At 49.9% G+C, this 21677-nt stretch overlaps 8 protein-coding genes across 8 annotated transcripts; 7 read left to right on the top strand and 1 right to left on the bottom strand.

Moving 5' to 3' along the window:
• Positions 1–509: 509 nt before the first annotated feature.
• On the top strand, positions 510–1244 carry N7519_006831 (uncharacterized protein; the record flags this gene model as incomplete). The annotated part of the gene is made up of 2 exons (XM_057293607.1): positions 510–725; positions 804–1244. 2 exons carry the CDS (start codon positions 510–512, stop codon positions 1242–1244), a joined length of 657 nt encoding a protein of 218 aa, XP_057148418.1.
• Positions 1245–1538: 294 nt separating this feature from the next.
• On the top strand, positions 1539–3356 carry N7519_006830 (fungal specific transcription factor domain-containing protein; the record flags this gene model as incomplete). The annotated part of the gene is given in 6 exon segments (XM_057293606.1): positions 1539–1644; positions 1742–2061; positions 2128–2324; positions 2378–2827; positions 2893–3215; positions 3229–3356. 6 exon segments carry the CDS (start codon positions 1539–1541, stop codon positions 3354–3356), a joined length of 1524 nt encoding a protein of 507 aa, XP_057148417.1.
• A 738-nt stretch (positions 3357–4094) lies between these two features.
• On the top strand, positions 4095–4923 carry N7519_006829 (uncharacterized protein; the record flags this gene model as incomplete). The annotated part of the gene is made up of 4 exons (XM_057293605.1): positions 4095–4160; positions 4232–4358; positions 4420–4685; positions 4726–4923. The coding sequence occupies 4 exons, from the start codon at positions 4095–4097 to the stop codon at positions 4921–4923; spliced, it is 657 nt and encodes a 218-aa protein (XP_057148416.1).
• Positions 4924–6648: 1725 nt separating this feature from the next.
• N7519_006828 (uncharacterized protein) lies at positions 6649–8455 on the top strand (the record flags this gene model as incomplete). Its single annotated transcript, XM_057293604.1, has 2 exons — positions 6649–6909; positions 6965–8455. The coding sequence occupies 2 exons, from the start codon at positions 6649–6651 to the stop codon at positions 8453–8455; spliced, it is 1752 nt and encodes a 583-aa protein (XP_057148415.1).
• A 332-nt stretch (positions 8456–8787) lies between these two features.
• N7519_006827 (S8 family peptidase) lies at positions 8788–10393 on the bottom strand (the record flags this gene model as incomplete). Its single annotated transcript, XM_057293603.1, has 3 exons — positions 8788–8976; positions 9033–9959; positions 10025–10393. 3 exons carry the CDS (start codon positions 10391–10393, stop codon positions 8788–8790), a joined length of 1485 nt encoding a protein of 494 aa, XP_057148414.1.
• A 1043-nt stretch (positions 10394–11436) lies between these two features.
• On the top strand, positions 11437–17727 carry N7519_006826 (Beige/BEACH domain protein; the record flags this gene model as incomplete). The annotated part of the gene is made up of 6 exons (XM_057293602.1): positions 11437–13378; positions 13449–13925; positions 13982–14343; positions 14403–14853; positions 14925–16481; positions 16535–17727. The coding sequence occupies 6 exons, from the start codon at positions 11437–11439 to the stop codon at positions 17725–17727; spliced, it is 5982 nt and encodes a 1993-aa protein (XP_057148413.1).
• A 61-nt stretch (positions 17728–17788) lies between these two features.
• On the top strand, positions 17789–19247 carry N7519_006825 (uncharacterized protein; the record flags this gene model as incomplete). The annotated part of the gene is made up of 3 exons (XM_057293601.1): positions 17789–18739; positions 18789–19166; positions 19218–19247. The coding sequence occupies 3 exons, from the start codon at positions 17789–17791 to the stop codon at positions 19245–19247; spliced, it is 1359 nt and encodes a 452-aa protein (XP_057148412.1).
• A 1134-nt stretch (positions 19248–20381) lies between these two features.
• N7519_006824 (sedoheptulose-7-phosphate:D-glyceraldehyde-3-phosphate transaldolase TAL1) lies at positions 20382–21542 on the top strand (the record flags this gene model as incomplete). Its single annotated transcript, XM_057293600.1, has 4 exons — positions 20382–20439; positions 20500–20511; positions 20577–20860; positions 20922–21542. The coding sequence occupies 4 exons, from the start codon at positions 20382–20384 to the stop codon at positions 21540–21542; spliced, it is 975 nt and encodes a 324-aa protein (XP_057148411.1).
• Between the last annotated feature and the right edge of the window lie 135 nt (positions 21543–21677).

Genomic DNA, 21677 nt, shown 5'->3' with positions numbered 1-21677 from the left:
GACATTGTATTGCTTAGTGAAGGTTAGGGTTGAGATGAGGGTATAAGGGTCTGAGCAGAGAACCACAGGCTGAACAGGGAATAACTAAGTACTTCTAGGATTCATAGGTGAAAAGCAAAAGGATATATAGGCTGCTGGGGGTGGGAGAGATTGTTGATTCGACAAAGATCTATTCTAGCTCCACGCCAGGGCTTAGCTGAGCTACGAAAAAAGTTGAATGAGCTCCCTCAAAGATCTGCACATACATCTCGGTCCCATCCCTGCGCTCACGCTCGGGGTATCCAATCTGGTCTATCTATTTGGCTTGCCTGCAAGATGACGTAGTTCATGGAGACAAAGTGGATTGGTCTATCCCTAGTGCCATCTCCATATTCCATACTGGGGGGGGACCTGAAAACCTGAAAAGCTCTGCATTTAGCTGTTATACGCCTACGTCCCTTTCCAACCTTATACACACACGCGCGACAAGTCTCGAGATTTTGACGGGTCCTTACGCTAATTCTTCGGCGATGGTGCTAGGGATAGTCATGATGACGGCCATGGTGCCGACCATTATCGGACTAAATGAGGCCACTAAAGGCACTCGTGATCAAGAGAACAACCGGAAGGATACAGCGCGCAAGCAGAGATGTCACCTAGTGGCTATGTGCGAACTCAACAAGGGAACTCAGACCCAGCGTGAACAGGTTCACAATGCTCGTGTATATGTGGGGCGAGACGGGAATGTAAGTACCGTCACGCAGCTGAACGAGAAAGGGATAAAAATAAGAATAAAAACCTAACCTATCATATTCCTTTCTCAGCTTTATATCACCAAACAACCCAGCTCCGCCATGTCTCTCTTCAATGGCGGCTTCTACAAACACCCGGATTTCCCCCCGGATAATACATCCGGCATGGTGACTATCACTGGCGAACAACCACCCACTTTGCGCTGGGTGTTCCTAGATGTTAACACGTATCAGATGCGATGGGGTGGGCGTCCGGACAGTGAGGGCCACGTGTGTGGGCCCTTTGACTGGACGAAAGACGAACAGTGTATAACGCTTGACGGGTGGGAGGGATGGCTGGCTGTCAGGTTACCTGAAGATGAAATGCGGGATCAAGCGGAGGCAGAACTCGAGATCGGCGATGGTCGCGAGATTTGGCGCCTGTATTTTGACCAGAATGATGACGGGGCCGATCTGCCGCCCGGTTCCCAGGGTATAGAAATCCGTCTCAAGCGAGTTACGGCAGAGTCATGAATTTGTATAATTTTTATTTGAAGTTTACTTGACTTGTGGAAGGAGGAGATGATCGCGGTAGGGAAGACCGGACGAACAGTTGGGTCATTTGCGAGTAATGATCTCTGCCGATATATATCTGAGGAGTTTCCGTAATTTCCCCAGCTCCAGCCTTTGTTTATTTACTTCGTCCCGATTCCACCTGTAGAACCCATTTTGGCCCAGTACGGTGGAATGATCAACTATATCAACTCGTGGTGCACAGGTGTGTAACCCATGTCTGAACGCATAGGCGCGTAGCATAATTTTGACAGAATGGCATTCAAACAGCATCCCGATTTTAACGCCCTCTTCGACGCGAATCAAAGATCCACAGCCACCACTCAAACAAATACGGCCAAATTGACACTTGGACTTATTTGTCGCCCCGGACCCCGAATTCCGCCCACATGATTATATTCCACCGCTACCTGACGCCGAGCGATTGTACAACATCTTCCTCGACGGGGTGGACCCAGTGGTGCGCATCATTCATAAGCCGACATTCTTGGAGGAGATGCAAGAGTACTATCTACAAGTTGGACAGGATAATGGGGTTGAGAAAATATCAACAGCAGCATTCGAGGCGCTTCTCTTTGTAGTGTTATTCAGCGCTCTCACCAGCTTATCCGAGCAGGAGCACTGGGACCCGTCACCTCCAGGTCGGGACACTGCCCCTGGGCAGCTCAAGCAGGGCTGCTTACAAGCCCTTCGGTTTGCCATCGAACAGAGTCTGGTCCGATCTGAGCTCCATGAAAGGCCTAGCCTCCACTCAATCTCGGCTTGCTGTCTCTTTTTGGTACGAGAATCGATACCCAAAGTCCCCTCAGGTCCTCTCGGTGTGTACTGACGCGCAGTATTTCAGTTCGTCACATGTGACGAAACCGATGTCCCATACCATTATTGCTTAACTGGTCTGTTACTACGTGTGGCGCGATCATACTCTCTCCATGTAGACCCAGAGGCATTGGCAGGCCGGAGGCGAATACAAAAACCAGCACGAGCTTCACTCAGTGCTGTCGTTAACGAAGTTCGCCGACGACTTTGGCACGTCATTGTACAGTAAGCATCGTGTGCGAACGCTAAGCAGAGACTCGGTCTAACAACTCTGAAAGTCTCGACTTCATGTCTAGCGAAGCACGTGGCGTATATCCTGAACCCGTTGGAATCCAAACTTGGCCTGCCACGCTTGCCACTGCGTTACCGGGGAACATGAATGACGAGGATATCGTTCGAAGCGCACGGGAAGATAACAATAACGAGGGTTTCACCGATATGACAATGTCTCTCGTTCGCTACCAACTTTCCCTCGGCCTGAGACAGCTAGTGACAAACCCCGTTCCCCCAGCTGGCTCTGACACGATCCAGGAGTGTCTCGATAGAACAGTGGAGATAGTCGAGAGACAGTACCTACAGTTCTGTCATACTAGCGATCATATCCAGAAAGTCACGCTGGAGGTTGGTCGCCTTGGTGAGTATAAACTCCGGCTGATTGTGTATCATTGGTTCCTGAAAGGGCGTGATGGCACAACCAATAATAGTTACTGGAGCCCGTCTCGAAAGAGGTATGTCATAAACCCATGCCCTAATGCTAATCCAACCGATTTTCCCTCGATTCTGATCTTAACAGGGCTATGGAAAATGCCAAAAACCTGATTTCCTCATATCAAAACCTATTAGCCGACCCTAATATCAGACGATTCCATTGGCACATTCGCCGGCACTCCCAACTGCATGGAATGCTCCATATAATCAACGAGCTATCAACGATAGATACGTTGAATCTGCCGGGTGATATTCAGGTTCTTTGCAAACAAGCTTGGGAAACCATTGCCGACGTGGAGATAGAATACAGGGATTCAGAAGACAATAGCAAAGAAGAACGACTGCGGGCCTTTCTCCACAATCTACGGGAGCAAGTGAGGCTTCGCTTATATACACAGAAGTTCATCAGTCGAAGATTTAGTACTAATTTGGCCTGACTATAGCTCCCCTATGAGTGGTGTCCATGGTACAGACGTGCTAGAGTCACTGTTTGGTGGTCAACTTGCCTCGTTTGGAGTCAGTGGGAATGCTGGCACGGATCTTTCATAAGCACTAGGGGCAGCCATGGAGAACCCTGGAGCTAACCACACTTCCCGGGTCTGGCCTAAGGATGGCAAAATAATTGGCGCGGTATATATATAACGTATGGGACTTGGGCATAATGAATACGTAGATATCCCGAATTCTTTTTCCTGCGTTCCAAATATTTCGTTCTGATAGGATTTACTTTTAGCCATCGATGGTGCCTCCCATTCATTCGTGTAGAGAATAGAACTATAGAAGATTGAACTACAACATAGAGACATTGAATTTAGTTGTCAATTTAGGGTTCGGAAACTTTAAGTTAATGTACTGGCATTAAGAATTCAATTGAGAATGCAACATTTGAAGTATTAAGCATACTAATATTCGACCTATCGAGAATGAATACGATATAACTAAGTGTATTCAAAAGTCTAGATAGAATTACTCCATTTACTCCATTACTCCATTGTATCGGCAAAATCGGAGGTGGCGCCTCCTCGGAAATCGACGCCCCTTAGTCAGGGTTGCCACCGAATTCTCAGGCATCCGCCTCAATAGGCCTAGCCGATCGCGCCCCCCATGATCCCGACATTGCCTTGTTAATGCCGGATTTTAAAATTAATTTATGCCGCTTTGGCTTCAATTTGGATAGGCAACCGTGCTGCCTCGCCGCTTCTTACCTATATAAGATAGATTTCCCCCACACAATCGCCAGCGACTTCTTCCCTGGTGTAGCGTCTTGAAGTTTCCCGGATCGTCACCATGGCGGAACGCATCCTCATGAACGAATTCAAAGCCCTCCTCAAAGAGAAGTGGGTTCACGTCCAGGTGAGCTCACCATTTTATTATAATCGTCTTTCGATTTCCACACTTGCAGATTACTGATGTACTTTACATAGTTGCACGATGACGACATTTTCAACTGGGACGTCGCCCTGATCGTGATTAACCCGGACTCCATGTACTACGGCGGCTACTTCAAAGCCTCCATGACGTTCCCGCCCAACTACCCCTATTCCCCGCCCAGTATGACATCTTCTCTCCTTCGTCTCATGGTTCAATATGACTGACGATACTTTTTATTCAGAGTTCCGCTTCTTGAAGCCTCTCCACCACCCGAACATCTACACCAACGGCAAACTATGCATCTCGATCCTTCACGCGCCCGGCGAAGATGAGATGTCCGGCGAGCTTGCCTCGGAGCGCTGGTCCCCTGCCCAACGCGTCGAGTCGGTTCTGATCTCCATAATCTCTCTCCTCGACGATGCCGAGCCTTCCTCCCCTGCGAATGTCGACGCTGCCGTTTTGCTTCGCAAGGAACCAGAAATCTACCGGCAGCTTGTGAAGGCCGATGTTGAGAAGTCTAAACTCGATATTCCCCCCCGACTTCGAGATGCCCACCCACGATACTCCCGTCCGCGAGCCCGTCGAGAAGGAAGACCCTGACTTCTGGGCTGATAGCGATGCCGACAGCGATGTGTTCGGTGGTAGTGACTCTGATGATGATCTCGATATGGACCAGTCCAGCGGCAGTGATATGGAGGAGGTGGATGAGTCGGCCGACGATGGTTCTGCGGAGACGAAGGAGTAAGGACGATTTTCAGCGTCTTTGAGCGAGTTGTTGCATGATCAAACGTTTCGTGTCAGCTTCTCTAAGCATATTTAGCATTCTCGGCGTACCCTTGTGGTCTTTCATATGAGCGGCGTTTAGCGGGATCATTTTCAAGCATTATGGGTTACGGTTTATGAAAACATGCAATACCCTGATGTTACACAGATATTTCAACGAAATGAAATCAAATTCAAACATTCCTTTTTGAATCTGAATCGGACTTTCACCTTTGCCTTACCTCTCTACACTCTCTATACCATTCAGCTCACTTCAGCGATAAATCCTCATTGCCGATAAATCCTCCTTGCCGAGCAAAAGTGGACTTCCCCCCCCACACTATCCCCACCTTTAAACCCGAAGTATTCATAGCTATATCCGACCCCCAATCCATCTCAACATCACAACTATATTTACCAAATCAACAAGGCTTGCATTGGAGCAGCAACCAACCACCAATCCCAGGATGACAACCCAAGCCATCGCCGCATGGACAGTCTCTGCCCCATCCCGACCTCCTTGAAGAAAAGTAATCCACGCCGTAGCACGAAGCTTCTACAACATATCTGGGGATTATGAGGAACACATTTAGTGGTTTCCTTGTGTGATTAGTGTTCATCCTTTTATTTATGGCTGTGTTTGGGCGCATGGGGAGTCGGAGAGGGTTAGGGTTGATGTTGTGGATGCTGAAGACGTGGCGGATATGCATCCACTTGTTCTGGAATTGAGAGGCACGACGGCACGGAGGAATGCGCTAGATGGTGAGTTTAGTGTCTATCATGGTGATGCGGTTTGTTGTTAGGCAAGGCTGTGCCAGCTCAGCATAGAGATGACGTTGTACCTCATAGGCGGGTTGTGGCTCGGTTTAAGGCCATTCCTGACGGGATTTTTGCAGGCCAATTCGTCTCATCTTAGGGGGGTAGTGTTGAAAATATATCGATTATGCCATGGGTAACTTGGAGCGCTCCATCATGAATGAACAGTTGACAGCAAAACCAGCAAAACCCGTTGACCGGTGTGTTGGGATTTTAGGAGAAGAGCAGACCGACAAGGCGAGTCAGTGGTGTTGGGGATTAGGGAACAGGCCGACGTGGGTCGAATCAAGAACGTGTTGCAGCGCATACCTCCGGAAATCTCCGGGTTGGACGCCTAATCCATTCTCGATTTCAATGTTGCCAGGAAACTTTGATAAGAATAGAAATGATATGTCGACAAACGGTATGATATCGAACCTAAAAACTCAATATTGCAACCCTATTGGTGGCAATCTTGGAAGGTTTAGAGCCGCCTGGGCACCTTTACATGAAAAGCCTTTCAGCTTCTAAGATTTATTTATAGGGTAACTTCCATTCTATGGAATTTGGAGTGCAGCTGTGGACAAAAAAACATGTAGATCATTGATAGAAAGATCATTTGCTCCTTGAATACCACAGCTATAGACCCAGCAAGAGGTAGAGTAACATACGTGGTATCTAGGTCGTTGAAAACCCTATCCAAATTTGTGCTATCATAGAGAGTATAGTAGTGTACCTTTTCCATGTGTGCCTTGCGTCGGTCGCCCCGGTCTCGAGAATCGATTTGTCATGTAATGATATAGCTGAATCAAGGGCATACGGATTTATAAATAGGAATTTGATCTCCCTCGTATTTTGTTTCCCTCCAGATCCAGAGCTATCCTCTCCTGGTCTAATTATATGCTTTCCAAAAATGTGTAGAATATTGCCTACCCTCCTCTGCCTGGCTATAGGGTTGGCGACGGCGACTCAAGGGCTCGTCTCTCGTCATGACAACTCCTTCCAGCCCGACTATATTCTCCGAGTGACAGCCCAAAGCTATAGTCAAGCATGCATGGAGCGATACTCAGTGCTGGTTAACGGGTCCTCTCCCGGCCCCGAATTGCGTCTCCAGGAAGGGAGAGTGAGCTGGATCCGAGTTTACAACGACATGGAGGGTTTGAATACCACAATGGTACCTAGCGGTCTTTCCCTCCCAGGCTATACAATAACGCTCACGATGATAAAAGCATTGGCATGGTCTTTCTGCTTTTACCGCACCCTTCTCCGATGGTACCCCCATGGCCAGCCAATGGCCTATCGCCCCTGGCCACTTCTTCGACTACGAAGTCCGTCCTGAGGTCGGTTATGCTGGCACGTACTTCTACCATTCACACGTCGGCTTCCAGGCAGTCACTGCTGGGGGCGCACTTATTGTGGAATCGGCCCAACCCTCGCCATACGAGTACGACGAAGAGCGCATCATTGCTCTGACGGATTTTTTCGCGAAGACGGATGAGGAGATCGAGGACGGCCTCAGCTCAGCCAATTTCACATGGAGTGGAGAGACTGGCGCCGTTTTGGTGAACGGCCACGGCCGACTGGCCACCAATGCTTCTGGGTCGTGCAAACTGGCTGCTATTAGCGTCGATCCCGGGAAGACTTATCGTCTGCGATTCATTGGGGCAACAGCCCTGTCTTTTGTCTCTTTGGCTATCGAAAGCCACGACCTATTCGAGATTATTGAAGCAGATGGCCATTACACCAAGCCAGTGAAGACGAGCTACTTGCAGATTTCCAGCGGCCAACGGTATAGTGTGCTTTTGAAGGCCAAGACCGAGGCCGAGTTGCAAGAAGCGAGATCCCGGCAATTCTACTTCCAGCTCACCACACTGGGCCGACCAACTGTCCTGACAACTTTTGCCGTTTTGGAATACCCTTCTCCCATCGCGACTGATTTGACGACCGTTCCCGTCACTCCTCCCCTCCCGGTGGCGGACATCATTCATGGCTGGATGGACTACGCCTTAGAGCCGTACTACCCGGATCCTGACTTCCCAACTGCCGAGGAAGTAACCCGGCGTATTATCATCAACGTTCACCAGAACGTCAGTTCGCATGTCATCTGGCTCCAGAGCGGGTACGACTGGATGGAGACATTCCCCATGTCACCATACCTGGTCGACGTATATAATGGTAAACTGGACCTCGACGACTCGTACGAGCGGGCAATTGCCAGTGGCTACGGGTTTGACAATCAAACCCGCCTCTTCCCCGCGAAGATGGAAGAAGTCCTCGAGATCGTCTGGCAGAACCAAGGTGCTGTTAATACCGGTAGCGTTGAGACCCACCCTTTCCATGGACACGGGAGACATTTCTATGACGTTGGTGGCGGCGATGGGTTATACAACCCGGAGGAGAACGAGAAGCGCTTGAACGGAAATCATCCGGTGACTCGGGACACGAGCGTGCTATATGCATACAGAAGAGAAACGGAGGCTCTTACGCCGTCAGGATGGAGAGCTTGGCGGATTCGGGTTACGGATGCCGGCGTGTGGATGATGCATTGTCATATTCTTCAGCATATGGTGATGGGGATGCAGACGGTTTTTGCTTTCGGTGACGAGGCGGATATCAGGGCACAATCAGGTCCTGTTGATCAGGGCTATCTGACATATGGTGGTTCGGTGTATGGGAATGCCACTCATTACCCACTTGTACAGCACTACTATGATATGTGAGCAAACAGTTTGTTGCTAAACCTACTTGAATCTACATCCCTATTTTAGTGTGCAATGCTGGAGAAATCATTGGTTTGATAAATCAAAACGTATTCTAAATCAGTCTGAACTTATAGTTGTAGACGGATATGCTACGTGAAGCAACGAAATAGCGAAATAGCAAAAGCAATCTGTGTATAGGAGCGTAGTGGCGGGATGAACCCGCGGATTCGTGTTGGAGAACCCAAAAGACCGAGATAAAACCAAAAGAAAAAAAATGATGTGCGCCTGTGAATCCGTTCATGCCCAAGTTGTTGGGTTTGTCACTGACAGAACCCTAGCAATCCTCTAATCTATGCAGAGACAGCATCCTTGATCTCGCTGTAGATAGCGCCGAGCTCCTTGTGGAAGGCCTTCTCAGCGCTGTCGATGATGCCGCCAATGCGATCCTCGACAGTGGTCTCAGCATTGTGAGCCTTGTAACCACCCTCGGCAAGGATCTTAGTGTAATTGGCGGAGCCACCACCGTTCCAAGCCAGAAGCTAAGATGAAAAGGTTAGCACAATTCATGGTTATCTGAATAGGAGGGAAAGCTTACGTTGGGGGTGTCGGAGGGAATGTCAGTAAGTGTTCCCTCGGTGGCGACGCTGATGAGAGCAGCCTTGAGCTGCTTAGGGGTGACATCGGCAACGGCATAGGCCGAGTCCTTGGCGGGCGCCAGGGAGACGTAGTAGGCCAGCAAACCGGCGATGTGAGGAGAGGCCATGGAGGTGCCAGAAATGGTGTTGGTGGCATGGTCGCTACCAACCCAGGTAGAGAGGATGTTCAGACCGGGGGCGAAGATGTCAGTGCACTTTCCATAGTTGGAGAAGTAAGCACGCTCGTCAGCCAGGGTGGAGGCGCCAACAGTGACGGCCTTCTCGGCAGCAGCGGGGGAGTAGTTGCATGCGTCAGCGTTGTCATTGCCCGCAGCAACAGCGAAGTGAATACCAGCATCAACAGCAGCATTCACGGCGAGATCCAGGGTACGAGAGCTACCGCCACCGAGAGACATGTTGGCAACGCTACCCTTGAACTTCTTATCGCCCTTCTTGGACTTCTTGATGTGAGCCTCGGCCGCCCATTCAACACCCTTGACGACATCGGACATGGTACCCGAGCCATTAGAGCGAAGAACCTTGACAGCGTAGACGTTGGCCTTCTTGGCGACACCGAACTTCTTGCCAGCAATAGTACCAGAGCAGTGAGTTCCGTGACCGTTTCCATCCTCATCGGCATCACCCTGGGGGATAGTCTTGCCCCAGTTGGCACGGCCCTCGAAGTCAACGTGCTTGACGTTGGTGCCAGTATCAATAACGTAGGCATCGACACCCTCGCCACCTTCCTCGGCATACAAATACTTGTTGAAGTTACCGAACGAGAGGCTTTCACGGTGAGAGATACGGGCAAGACCCCAAGGGGCGTTCTTCTCAACACTACCTTCGGACATAGTACGGACCTCGGAGTCCCTCTCGATGTAATCAACCTGTTTTGGGTCACATTAGCCGTTGATCTCGGGAACTCCCGCAAGGAGGGAATGGGATTACTCACATCAGGATGACGGCGGATCTGCTCGATGACGTCCTCGTGGAAGTGACCAGCATATCCGAGGAGTGATCCAGCAATGTGGAAAGTGTGCTTCAGGCCCATGAAAGCCTCAAAGTCGAAATCGAACAGGGAGCGCTTCTTCAACTCCATCCGACCGGTATGGGCGGTGTGCACCTCCTGCAACCAGCTCTGGTGAGCGGAGGCAGAGCTTGGGTCAACATGCTTCTTGAATACAACGATGTAGGAATCCGGAATATCTTTTGAGGTCATGGAGGAGAGGATAGGAGCAGCGTCATTGTGGATGGAGCCTACTGCCACGGGCGAGGCAGCTACGAACAACGGGAGCAGTGTTAGGCTAAGGAAGCCTTTCATACTGGGCGAAATGAAAAAGTAAACACGGCAGAAGAAACAGAAGATAGATAAACGATAATTGTAGGTTGTAAACGATGGGGGAAGGATAGGTTGGATGGAGAGGAGAAGGGGAAAGATGAGGAGAAGGGCAGGCTTATCTAGGGAGAAGACGGGGATCGATGATGCAAGCGGGCATTACATACGGTTACGCCGCCGGATGACCTGGCGATGCCGATCCTAGTGGAGAACTGTTTGAGAATGGGGTAATACCGTATGGTATGGTCATTTTAGTCTCGGGAACCACATAAAGAGCATCCACTTGACTTGCCATGATATGTATAGTCATGGATATATTGGGATTATTAGAATTATCATCATATGAAGTATGATTTAAGTTGTATGAATATCTACCGCGCATAGATAATAGATAAAAACAAAGTACCTATGGCAAGGTAGTGCATGTGGTCACCTTCCCCCCGGGTACCTGGCAGTCTAATCTTACCATAGGCTATAGGCAAACCCCCTCGCACGGCCCGGCTCCTCCAAGGCAACTCTTCCTCCGAAGTCGCGTGCTTTGTGCTCGGGTGACTCAGATGTTGGTCCAGTGCCCCTTGTCTTGCATGAGGGTGCCATTATTGGATAGAAACTATGCCAATCTGCGGAGAAGCCCATCACATCATAGGATCAATTCCAAGCTTCTCCACATTGCTCAGAGCTGCGTCTTATCGCGCTTATCATGCCCTATCAGTGATCGCCCGTAATTTTCAATTTTACCGTTTTTACAATACAACAACAGGGCTGTGTGCATGTGTCCAGCCCCCTCAAGACCTGAGTCACCTGATATCCAACTTTCCCCTCCCCCCCGATAGCGAATTACAAAGGTGGCTGAATATTTGACATGGGGTTCTGCGGATGACGAGTACTGCAAATTTTCCTAACCGCCAGATTTCCTATCTTGGCACTAGTACTGTCACACACCAATGCAGACCGTTGTACCCGCCCTTGAACATTCACGGTCTCTGATGGTCATACGCCATCGGAGCGGACGTGGATAAGATTTAGCTATGGCTCCGTCGGCACCCCTCCCTCCCTCCCCCTCCGGATCGACCGAACGATTGGCCGAAGAGCTAGCCCCAACCATTGACCAGCTCAAGAACGCCGGTGCAGGCACCGCGATCACTCTGTCCCAGGCTCTATCGACGACCGAATCTCTTCTCCGCCTGCGCCACACCTTCATAGATGATGCACGTCCACGCACCGCCAAAGATGCATTCCGATATCTCCAGGGCTTTCAAACTCTGCTGACGCTAGCGGACCAGGTAGCTGAGCTCTACGACCCGGTACACAAATCCAAGGAGGAAAGAAAAGACCTATTGGGTATCTTCAAAGATATCCTCGGTGTATTGGCAGAGTGCCTGAAGGATCATTTTGGCAACAAGCGATATTTTGCTCGGAAGATACCAGGGGGAGGCATTGCTGCGCTGGAACGAATTCTGACTGCACTGGTCAAGAAGATAGACACAACTGAAGATGACGCGCACCATATTTACGGCGCCATTTTGGCAGCAGCTCTATGCCAGGAGACTGTGTCGGGTATTTTCGTAACACTGAGCACAAATTTTTCCCAGAATAGGGACTCTTCTTCTCCGAAAGACGTCCAGGATGCTGTGGATCATTGCATTGGGTCAGCAGAGACGGTGGAAGTGCCGGAACTACTTGGACCGTTCCTTCGTGTGTGGTTGATGCACTCCTCTTTGTCATCTGGATATGACATATTACGCCTGGCCTTGCCCGCATGTCTCTGCCAATTGGCCTCGCAGTCTCGGAGGAACGTCGTAGCCTTGCATGCAACTGAGATGCTCACCTCAATCCTACCCCTCTTATTCGATGGTGGACGGTCAGACAGAGAGAAAGCAATTTACCAAAATCTCGCCCAATTTCTCAGCGTCCAGGGCATGAGTAGCTTGGACGATGCTGTCGCCTTATACCGCGGGGCGCATGATAACCCGCAAGTTCTAAAAGTCCTATTGTCTGCTCTCAAATCCTCTAAGGAGCCTCCGTCAATACAGTTTGATATGTCCCGCCATGGATACTGTTCAGTCGAGTTCGCAACACTTGGTCGACCATTCCCTCCTATCAATTCCTCCGGCTACACTCTGGCAGCCTGGGCCCGTTTTGACGAGTTCGATCCCAACACGCATACTACTATATTTGGAGCTTTTGATGCAACCCAAACATGTTTCATTCTTGCCTACCTCGAAAAGGACACTCGAAACTTTATACTTCAAACTTCGATTCGAGGTTCCCGTCCTAGTGTTCGGTTCAAGTCTAAAAAATTCGAGCCGAATCGCTGGTACCATATTTGTGTTGTTCAAAAGAGACCCAAGCCAATGTCTTCTTCCCGTGCATCTCTTTTCATAGACGGCGAGTTTGTTGAACAACTGAAGATCGAATACCCATCCGTTCCTATAAGCCATCATTCAAGCAAGCCATCGCGCGTGCAGGCATTCTTTGGCACCCCTCAAGACCTGGCAATGCGTCTCGGAAAAGGCGTGTCCACTTCCCGGTGGTCACTTGCCAATGGAATGCTTTTCGACGAGGCTTATAGCGACGACATGGTAGCTGTTTTCTACAACCTTGGGCCTCGGTATTATGGGAACTTCCAGGATTGCTTGGGCTCCTTCCAGACATACAAGGCATCTGCGACTCTAAACCTGCGGAATGAACATCTTCATCCGGGTAAGGAGGAAGCCTCGGATATTGTCACTGCCATCCGTAGACGGGCGAGTACATTAATCCGTGAAAGCTCGATTTTGATCAATGTCTCTTCCGTCGCCGTTCTTGACGACGACGATAGCAATAATGTCGACGAGTCACAGTTGATAAAATGTCTCTCACGGCAGGCAGCGAAGAGTCTGCATCAGCTAACAAAGTCGGGTGGCAATGCAGTTGCTGTCAACGGTGCCGCCCCGGCTATCAATGACGGCTTAACTCAGCCTCAGGGGGGTCGGCATCCTGACAGGTGATCCTGTCGTTGCCGTGCCTAGGGCCATGGATGATGCTAGTTGGTGTCTAGGTGGCTGCGCCGCCGCCCATCTCAGCTTGATCAAAGCAGCAAGAACTCCCGAGAGCACCCGCATGGCCGTGGAAGCTCTCTACGAAGCAGTCCAGGACAACTGGAGAAACAGCGAAGCCATGGAAAGAGAGAATGGCTATGGTATTCTTGCGGCCTTGTTGCGAGAAAAGCTTGGATTCTCGATGGGCAATTCCTCGACCGCGTCCAAAATCCCTGTGGTCACTTCTGATCCCCACGAGCTGGGTTCCATAATGCTTGATCTGTTGCGTTTGACTCTCGGGTTTGTTGGCTACGACTTCGAAACGCCCAATCGCTCCATTATCACAAACCCGCTCGCCTACCGTGTCCTGCTGGTGGACATGGACGTCTGGCGATTCGGAGAATCTCAGGTGATTGGGTTGTATTACTCTCAATTCCGCACGTTTGCCGCCGATAGCAACTATCGCCGATTTAACGCCAGGCGTCTTAGTCGTATGCGTAAGTGTGCTTCCTGGTGACACTGCCATTCTTGTTATTCAGGCTGACCAAACCAGGTGTCAACAAAAAGTTACTGGAAACTTTGAAGGGTGGAGAGCTGACCGAAGAGTCTCTCCAACCTTGCTTATCCGCATTCCGCTCATTGATGGAGAGCAGTCCCTCTCCAGACCTTCTCCGATCACTAGCTTTGTCCATCACATATGCACTCCACAAGCCGAAGACTCCGGCAACTCTTCAGAAAAAGAAGAGCCTTCGGTACATCGCTACATCGCCTCGACCTGCGTCGGCGAAATCAGAAAGCAAATATCTTCCCAGCGTGACTTTGGGCATTGAAATGCTACGGCTCTATTCTTCCGTGTTGTGTAACCCACATGATCCTACGCCATTGAGAAAATTTGCCAAGGCCGTTACAAACAAGGTATGTGAATGATCATTTGCCTCGGAAACTCTAAGAGTTCTGTTTAACCATCTGTGCAGTGGCTTCTTTATCTCATGTGTGAGGATGAGCCGGAGGTTGTGATACTTGCAACACAGATTTTGGCCCGCTTAGTCGTGGTCATTGGCAGTGGATACAGCAAGAAGTTCGCGGAGAAGAGTGGTGGATACATCATTCTTGAACATCGTCTGAAGAGATGGTGGGATGTTCCCGCATTATGGCCTATTTGCCTTTCTATCTTTTTCGGTGTCGATCATGCTTTGCTGAATCTCGACAAACCCCTCGACCCGTCCGAGCTGCTCAGGGCTTTTCTGATTGAAGGCGATGTAAAGGTCGTCTTCCCAGATATGCTGCCCGTCATTGTGAATATGTTGAAAAGCGGGGTGCGTAATTTGACCATGGCAAATGATGCCCAAGAAGACACTCAAGGCTCTTTGGAAGAGCGTGCCACCAAATGCGACAAACCAAGAATGAACTCTCTCAAGCTTCCTGGTATGCTCTCATCAGCACACGACTATTTATGGCCCGGTCTTTCTCTGACTGACACCCTTTTCTACCGTTAGATTCTACTCCCTCAGACCAAAACATCCATGGCGTTGCTCTTATCAATTCGGTTGTTCGATTTTTAGAAGAAGCACGCACTAGATCACCAAGCTTCAGGGATTTCACTGCACAATCTACTTACGTGCAGGAACTACTCTCTGTGGTCTATCCTGTTGTTGTTGGTGCTGATACCGTCAGCCCAAACACAGAACTGAATTTCCGACACAGCGGACTCAGCTTCGATGACAGCAACCTAGTACTACGACCGCGCTCGAGTACTAATAATGCGTCGACAGCTTTGCAGACGTCCATGGTTGACTCCTTGGGCAGTGCTGAGGAAAGCACTGGTTCTTTGAAACGTGGTTCATCCTTTATTCTGGTCTCCCCTGATAAATGCAAGCACCAGGCCTCTTCTGCACGGATACGGCGGTTTATGAACCCATCTTTTATTGGGAACAAAGCTGCCATTGGTCATCCCGTCGTCAAGGCAGTCTTCAGGCTTGTTCTGGCCGTTTTCGAGGATCAGCTTTTAGAGCGCAAAGACTTTTCGGGCCTTGGTCTCTACCTGAAGACCCCGCCCGGCTTTCTGGAACACCAGGCATATTTCAATTCTTGGGTTCTTGGCTGTGTGCTTTCGGCATTGCAAGATCTTCCTCTGGTCCGACCAGGTCTGCTTCATGAAACCCGGACACTTACGAACCTCGGCCGCTTCGCAACACATTTGACGGAGGCAGTATACGAAGGCTGGTTTATTAATGGGGCATCGTCCACACTTGAATTCATTGGTACAATTTTGGAGTATCTCCAGCGCCCGGACATATCTCAGTTGAAGAGCATTCGTTTATGTAGCCAGGCTACCGGAACGATTCGCTCGACTCTGTACAAAGTTATCTTAATTCAGTTGTCAGAGGCAGACGACACTGAAACCGTGACATTGCTAAACCGATTGAACTACTGGCAGGTGGTCCTTTTCTCGGCGGCTGAAACCCAATCAAAACATTTACACCTGCTATGCTACCTGCTGTACACCAAACTAATCAGCACAAATGGCGATGTCCGCTTGGCTGCTACCCGCTTATGGAGAATCATATTGGTACAGGCGCCGGGTGGAATAACAACACTTCTCAGCCATGGCTCTGTCTCTCTCCAGCGGCGGTTGGCTGACGGATTTGATGCTCTTTCCGGAATGGACGACGAAGCTTTCCTGCTATGGATCGATGAACAGCGCGACGATCTGGATGCCTTGTTCTTCGGTGTATTTTCTCGATCGTGGGACACCTTCGTCTACGAGGAGAATACAAGCATCGAGGAGTCCGTCAAGTCCCGAGTATCGAAACGTAAAGACAAACTCAGACAATGGGCTCAGATCGAGAAATTCGATGAAGACATGACACGAAAACACGAGGCTACCTTGCCACATTGGATCTCGAATATCGCAGCATCCGAATTTTTGAAGTCTCAAAGATTCTTGCAAGATCTTCAGGATAGTTCTACTTTTATGTGGTCAGCTTTTTCCGACTTGCTGCTTGACCTGCGACGACCAGGTGGTCTTCTCGCAGAAGAAAAGAGAGGAGATGGTGGCTAGACCAGACAGAAGGTCGCAGCCGTATGCGACTACGTCTGGTTCCAGATGAGTCAGGTGAGCGACAGGACTATCAGCCCAAGCGTAAAGCCTCCGAGCCTCCAGCAATCAAAATCGACACCCGCATACGTGCACTCTCAGAGGGTGAGACTCTAACGGCGCCTCATGCTCTCCCAGGGGAACCTGAGAATGAGAGAAGCGGGTCACCGAACGGTGATGCCGACAACCGCAGCCTTATGGAGGATAACTTCGAGATGATTGACGATCCTAAAATTGAGCTCGAAGACTATGAAGATAGAAACCGGAAGGTGATGCGATCTCTCCAACGTGGTGACCAGGTACAAAGCGTGTGTAATCTGTCTCGAATCATTGGTCTAGAAGCTGTGGAAGGTATCTCGATCCTCGGCAAGGACTGCATCTATATCCTCGACAATTTCTTCCAGAGAGCAGATGGTGAGATTGTGAACGTCTGGCAAGCCCCCAATGAGGAACGAGATCCGTATGTGCGCATGATTTCTGGTCGCGAATCAAATGACATCCGCTCGCAGGAGCATCAGACAAGGAGCTGGAAATGGTCTGATTTGGTCAGCGTTTCCAAGCGTCGCTTCCTCTTCCGTGATGTTGCTCTTGAGATATTCTTTACCGATGGCACCAGCTATCTGCTGACATTGCTGTCGGCACGAGCTCGAGACGATCTGTGCAACCAGCTGGCTACCAAGGCACCACAGGTCACGGGAAGCGCCGGACACTCACGACCAGAAGACATCTGGCGATTTGAAACGCTTCGCAGTCAAGATGATGCACCACAGTCCCTCGGGTCTAAATTTGCTAGTGTCTTCGGTCACCTTCCGGCAAATCCAGCAACCCGAAAATGGGTCAAGGGTGAAATTTCCAACTTCCATTATCTGATGTTGATCAACACCTTTGCTGGGCGTACGTTCAACGACTTGACTCAATACCCCGTTTTCCCATGGGTTTTGGCAGACTATACAAGCGAGGAACTTGACCTTACCAACCCGGCCACATTCCGAGACCTATCAAAGCCTATGGGCTGCCAAACGCTAGACCGAGAAATGGGCTTCCGTGAGCGATACAATGCTTTTGCTGAGATGGGTGACGATGATTCTCCCCCTTTCCATTATGGAACACATTACTCTTCCGCCATGATTGTCAGCTCCTACCTCATTCGGCTGCAACCATTCGTCAAGTCATATCTTTTACTCCAGGGGGGGCTCCTTTGATCATGCCGATCGCCTCTTCTATTCAATCCGCAAGGCATGGGAATCAGCATCGCGAGGAAACATGACCGATGTTCGTGAACTTACCCCTGAGTTCTTCTATCTTCCGGAATTCCTGGTGAACTCGAATCATTATGACTTTGGTCTTCTTCAAAACATGACCACTGCCATCGACTCGGTTGAGTTGCCACCTTGGGCAAAAGGCGATCCCAAGATCTTCATTGCAAAGCACCGGGAGGCACTTGAGAGTCCCTATGTGTCCGAGAACCTCCATCGCTGGATTGATCTTGTTTTTGGTAGTAAGCAAAAGGGCGAGGCAGCTGTCGAGTCTGTCAATGTCTTCCACCACCTCTCATACAAAGGTGCCAAAGACTTGGATGCCATTGATGACCCAATGGAACGGTTAGCCACCATCGGCATTATTCACAACTTTGGGCAAACTCCTCACCAAATCTTCCAACGACCTCATGCGCAGAGGGAAGACCAACGGCACCGCATACCCCGGTTGGATACTCTTGCTGAATCCCTGACACAAATGCCTTTGTCTCTTCTCGACATTGAAGAACGAGTGGTCACTCTATCAATGAAACAAGACCGTCTACTGTGTACCGCGGCCCTGAGGCTCAACGTGCCGCCAGCCTACGATTACTACATGGAATGGGGATTCTTCGATGGCAGTGTTCGATTCTACGCCGCCGATACTCGCAAGCTGCTGGGCCACTTTGAGCACCTTCATGTTGGCCAATTGTCTCATGCCAGCTTTGCGGATTCACGCACGCTGGTCACCTGCGGTACGGACTGTACTATCTCGTTATGGACGGTCACTGCAACCTCAAAGTCTGTTGATTTGCAGCCCATTGGGTCGCTCTTTGGCCACCGAGCCCCAGTGGCTACCCTCGCCGTTTCGCGCTCCTTCAGTACTTTGTTGTCTGCCTCCAATGACGGACAGGTTATGCTATGGGATCTCAATCGACGATCTTTCGTGCGACTCCTTCCCGGCGACGGTGCGGTCGATGTATGTTTCCCTTTTTCCTACTATCTGCTATCCTTTGCTGACAAATCAGTGTGCTCGAATCAACGATGTGTCCGGAGACATTATGGTTTGTCGCGGTAATCGCTTGACATTATATACCCTCAATGGCGTATTGTTGGTTGACCAACCAATCTGCGAGTCGGGCGACGATCGCGTTTTGTCCTGCGTCTTCTACGAGGGTGTGCAGAATGAATGGCTGGAGCGTGAATTGGTATTGACAGGTCATACTCGTGGTGTGGTCAATATCTGGAGCAAGACTATTCGCGGTGACCGCTTTGAGCTGGAGTTGATCCGACAGTTGCATCATACCGACAACAGTCGCGACAATGGTGCCAATATCAGTGCCGGTATCAGTTGTATTTTGGCTCTTCCCCACGTGGTCTATACGGGGGATGAGGCCGGCCGAGTGGTGAGTTTTACACCGATTCGTGTTCCATTGACGAAACTAACATGATGGTAGTATGAATGGAACTGCATCCAGCGCCGCTAATTTCCTTGGTGTTATTCAAACACCCTCCATTTGTCCTTGATATCATGTTCATAGCCAAAAAGCATATTCGCTAGACAATTTCTAGCACTCAATCCGTTCCTTTTTCGATTGTACTATGCGCCTCTTACCTGTTGCCGTTCTGGCAGTAGAATCCAATGAATTCCCCTCAAAAGATACTTCTGGGGGTGGACTACCAGCTACAGTTGTGTGCAACGCATAACCCTGGGTCGACCATGAAAATCCTCGGGTCTTGTGTCAACGAACAAATAAGTATGACTAGTGGCCACCCGGCGGTCGAGCCCATGGACTAAAGCACGATGCCGCGCGAGGACATTGGCAATCGCACTAACTGAAGGATGTTGGTGGAATGATACGGAAGACATTGTAGAGAAAGCCCTCGCTCCAACAAGACATTCTGTAGCCCCAGGGGAAATGATATATACAGACGAATATGTACGTATGTACCGGGGTTTGTAAAAGCATGTTACTGTAGACTATGTACATGTATACATACGCAGTGGCGTTTGCGATTTCCTTTTCAGGCAACATCCATTTGGAAATTATTGCAGTCCCGAGCCAAGGTCTTCGGAAACCATATTTCTCCATAACGACAAAGTAGCCGTTGATATTTAGCCGGGCCCCCGGTGAACATTGCGAAGACCGCTGCAGTAGTGGGCCGTTGTCCGGTCTACCATCCTCCGGTTGAGGGGGGAAGACGGAGCACTCTGCGCCGGATTTGGGATTGTAGCACAACTGCTCAAGCAGCTCAAGCAGAGTAGATATGATGTTATATTGAAATTGATGTATAATAGAAAGACCACAAAGATTGAAACAGAAGAATAAAGAACCTAAGACGCAATGGCAAAAACCAAAAACAAGAAGAGAAGTTGTACCTGCGAAGGGCACAGCTTTCTGATTTCATCGTGCAGCGTCATTTGCCCCACCATCCCACCTGGGAAACGGGACACAGGCCAGATACTTCCATTTATTATGGTAATTCCCTACTAAATGTAAGTACCTGCCAATTGCTCTGGTTCGGGTCCATGACACCACCCCTCCTTCTTAAACACCTCGTCCGCCACCCTTCTTCTCTCTTCTTCATCCTTTCTCCATCTCACTTTCAATACATAAAAAATGTCTTCTTCTCTCGAACAGCTTAAGGCTTCCGGCACCACCGTCGTTTGCGACTCTGGTAAGCTATCAACCTCATCTGCTACTCATTGAAAAAAACACGCTAACACTAAACTTCTAGGTGACTTTGCCAGTATGTATTCCAGATTGACATGACATCGGTCTCAGCATTGGATGGCCAGCTAACATAAACCACAGCTATTGGCAAGTACAAGCCCCAGGATGCCACCACCAACCCCTCTTTGATCCTCGCTGCTTCCAAGAAGCCCGAGTATGCCGCTCTCATCGACACTGCCGTTGCCTACGGCAAGCAGAACGGAAAGACCCTCGATGAGCAGGTTGAGGCCACCCTTGACCGTCTCCTCGTTGAGTTCGGAAAGGAGATTCTTAAGATCATTCCCGGCAAGGTCTCCACCGAGGTTGACGCCAAGCTGTCCTTCGATACTCAGGGTTCCGTCAACAAGGCTCTTGAGATCATCAAGGTACGTTTACAAGTGCACCCGCACTGACTTGCGAGAATCCCAAGCTGACCCTTCTACCTAGCTTTACGCCGACAACGGTATCTCCAAGGACCGTGTCCTGATCAAGATTGCCTCCACCTACGAGGGCATCAAGGCCGCTCACATCCTCCAGACCCAGCACGGCATCAACTGCAACCTGACCCTTATGTTCTCTCTGGTTCAGGCCATTGCCGCCGCCGAGGCCGGTGCCTACCTCATCTCTCCCTTCGTTGGTCGCATTCTTGACTGGTACAAGGCTGCCCACAAGCGCGACTACACCCCTCAGGAGGACCCCGGTGTCAAGTCCGTCCAGGACATCTACAACTACTACAAGAAGTTCGGCTACAACACCATTGTCATGGGTGCCTCTTTCCGTAACGTCGGCGAGATCACTGAGCTGGCTGGTTGTGACTACCTGACCATCTCCCCCAACCTCCTGGAGGACCTCTTCAACTCCACCGATGCCGTGCCCCAGAAGCTCAACCCCGCTGGTGCTGCCAGCCTCGAGATCAAGAAGCGCGAGTACCTCAACAACGAGGCTGACTTCCGCTTCGACTTCAATGAGGAGGCCATGGGTGTTGAGAAGCTCCGTGAGGGTATCTCCAAGTTCGCTGCTGATGCCGTTACCCTCAAGCAGCTTCTTGCCCAGAAGATCCAGGCTTAGATTGAGTTCTGATCTTTCTTTTAATTGTTTAATTGTAAATTGGCGATCTCCCAAAAACTGGAATCGGTAGATACGAATTGATGAATTTGTCCCAAGTGCTATTAATTTCCCAGCCTGTAGAAAATTAATATGTAC

Source organism: Penicillium mononematosum (assembly GCF_028829835.1).
Source record: "Penicillium mononematosum strain IBT 11891 chromosome Unknown utg000003l:1.0-8172316.0:1.0-8177699.0, whole genome shotgun sequence".
Taxonomy (NCBI): Eukaryota; Fungi; Ascomycota; class Eurotiomycetes; order Eurotiales; family Aspergillaceae; genus Penicillium; species Penicillium mononematosum.
This window is presented reverse-complemented; position numbering and strand designations above follow the sequence as displayed.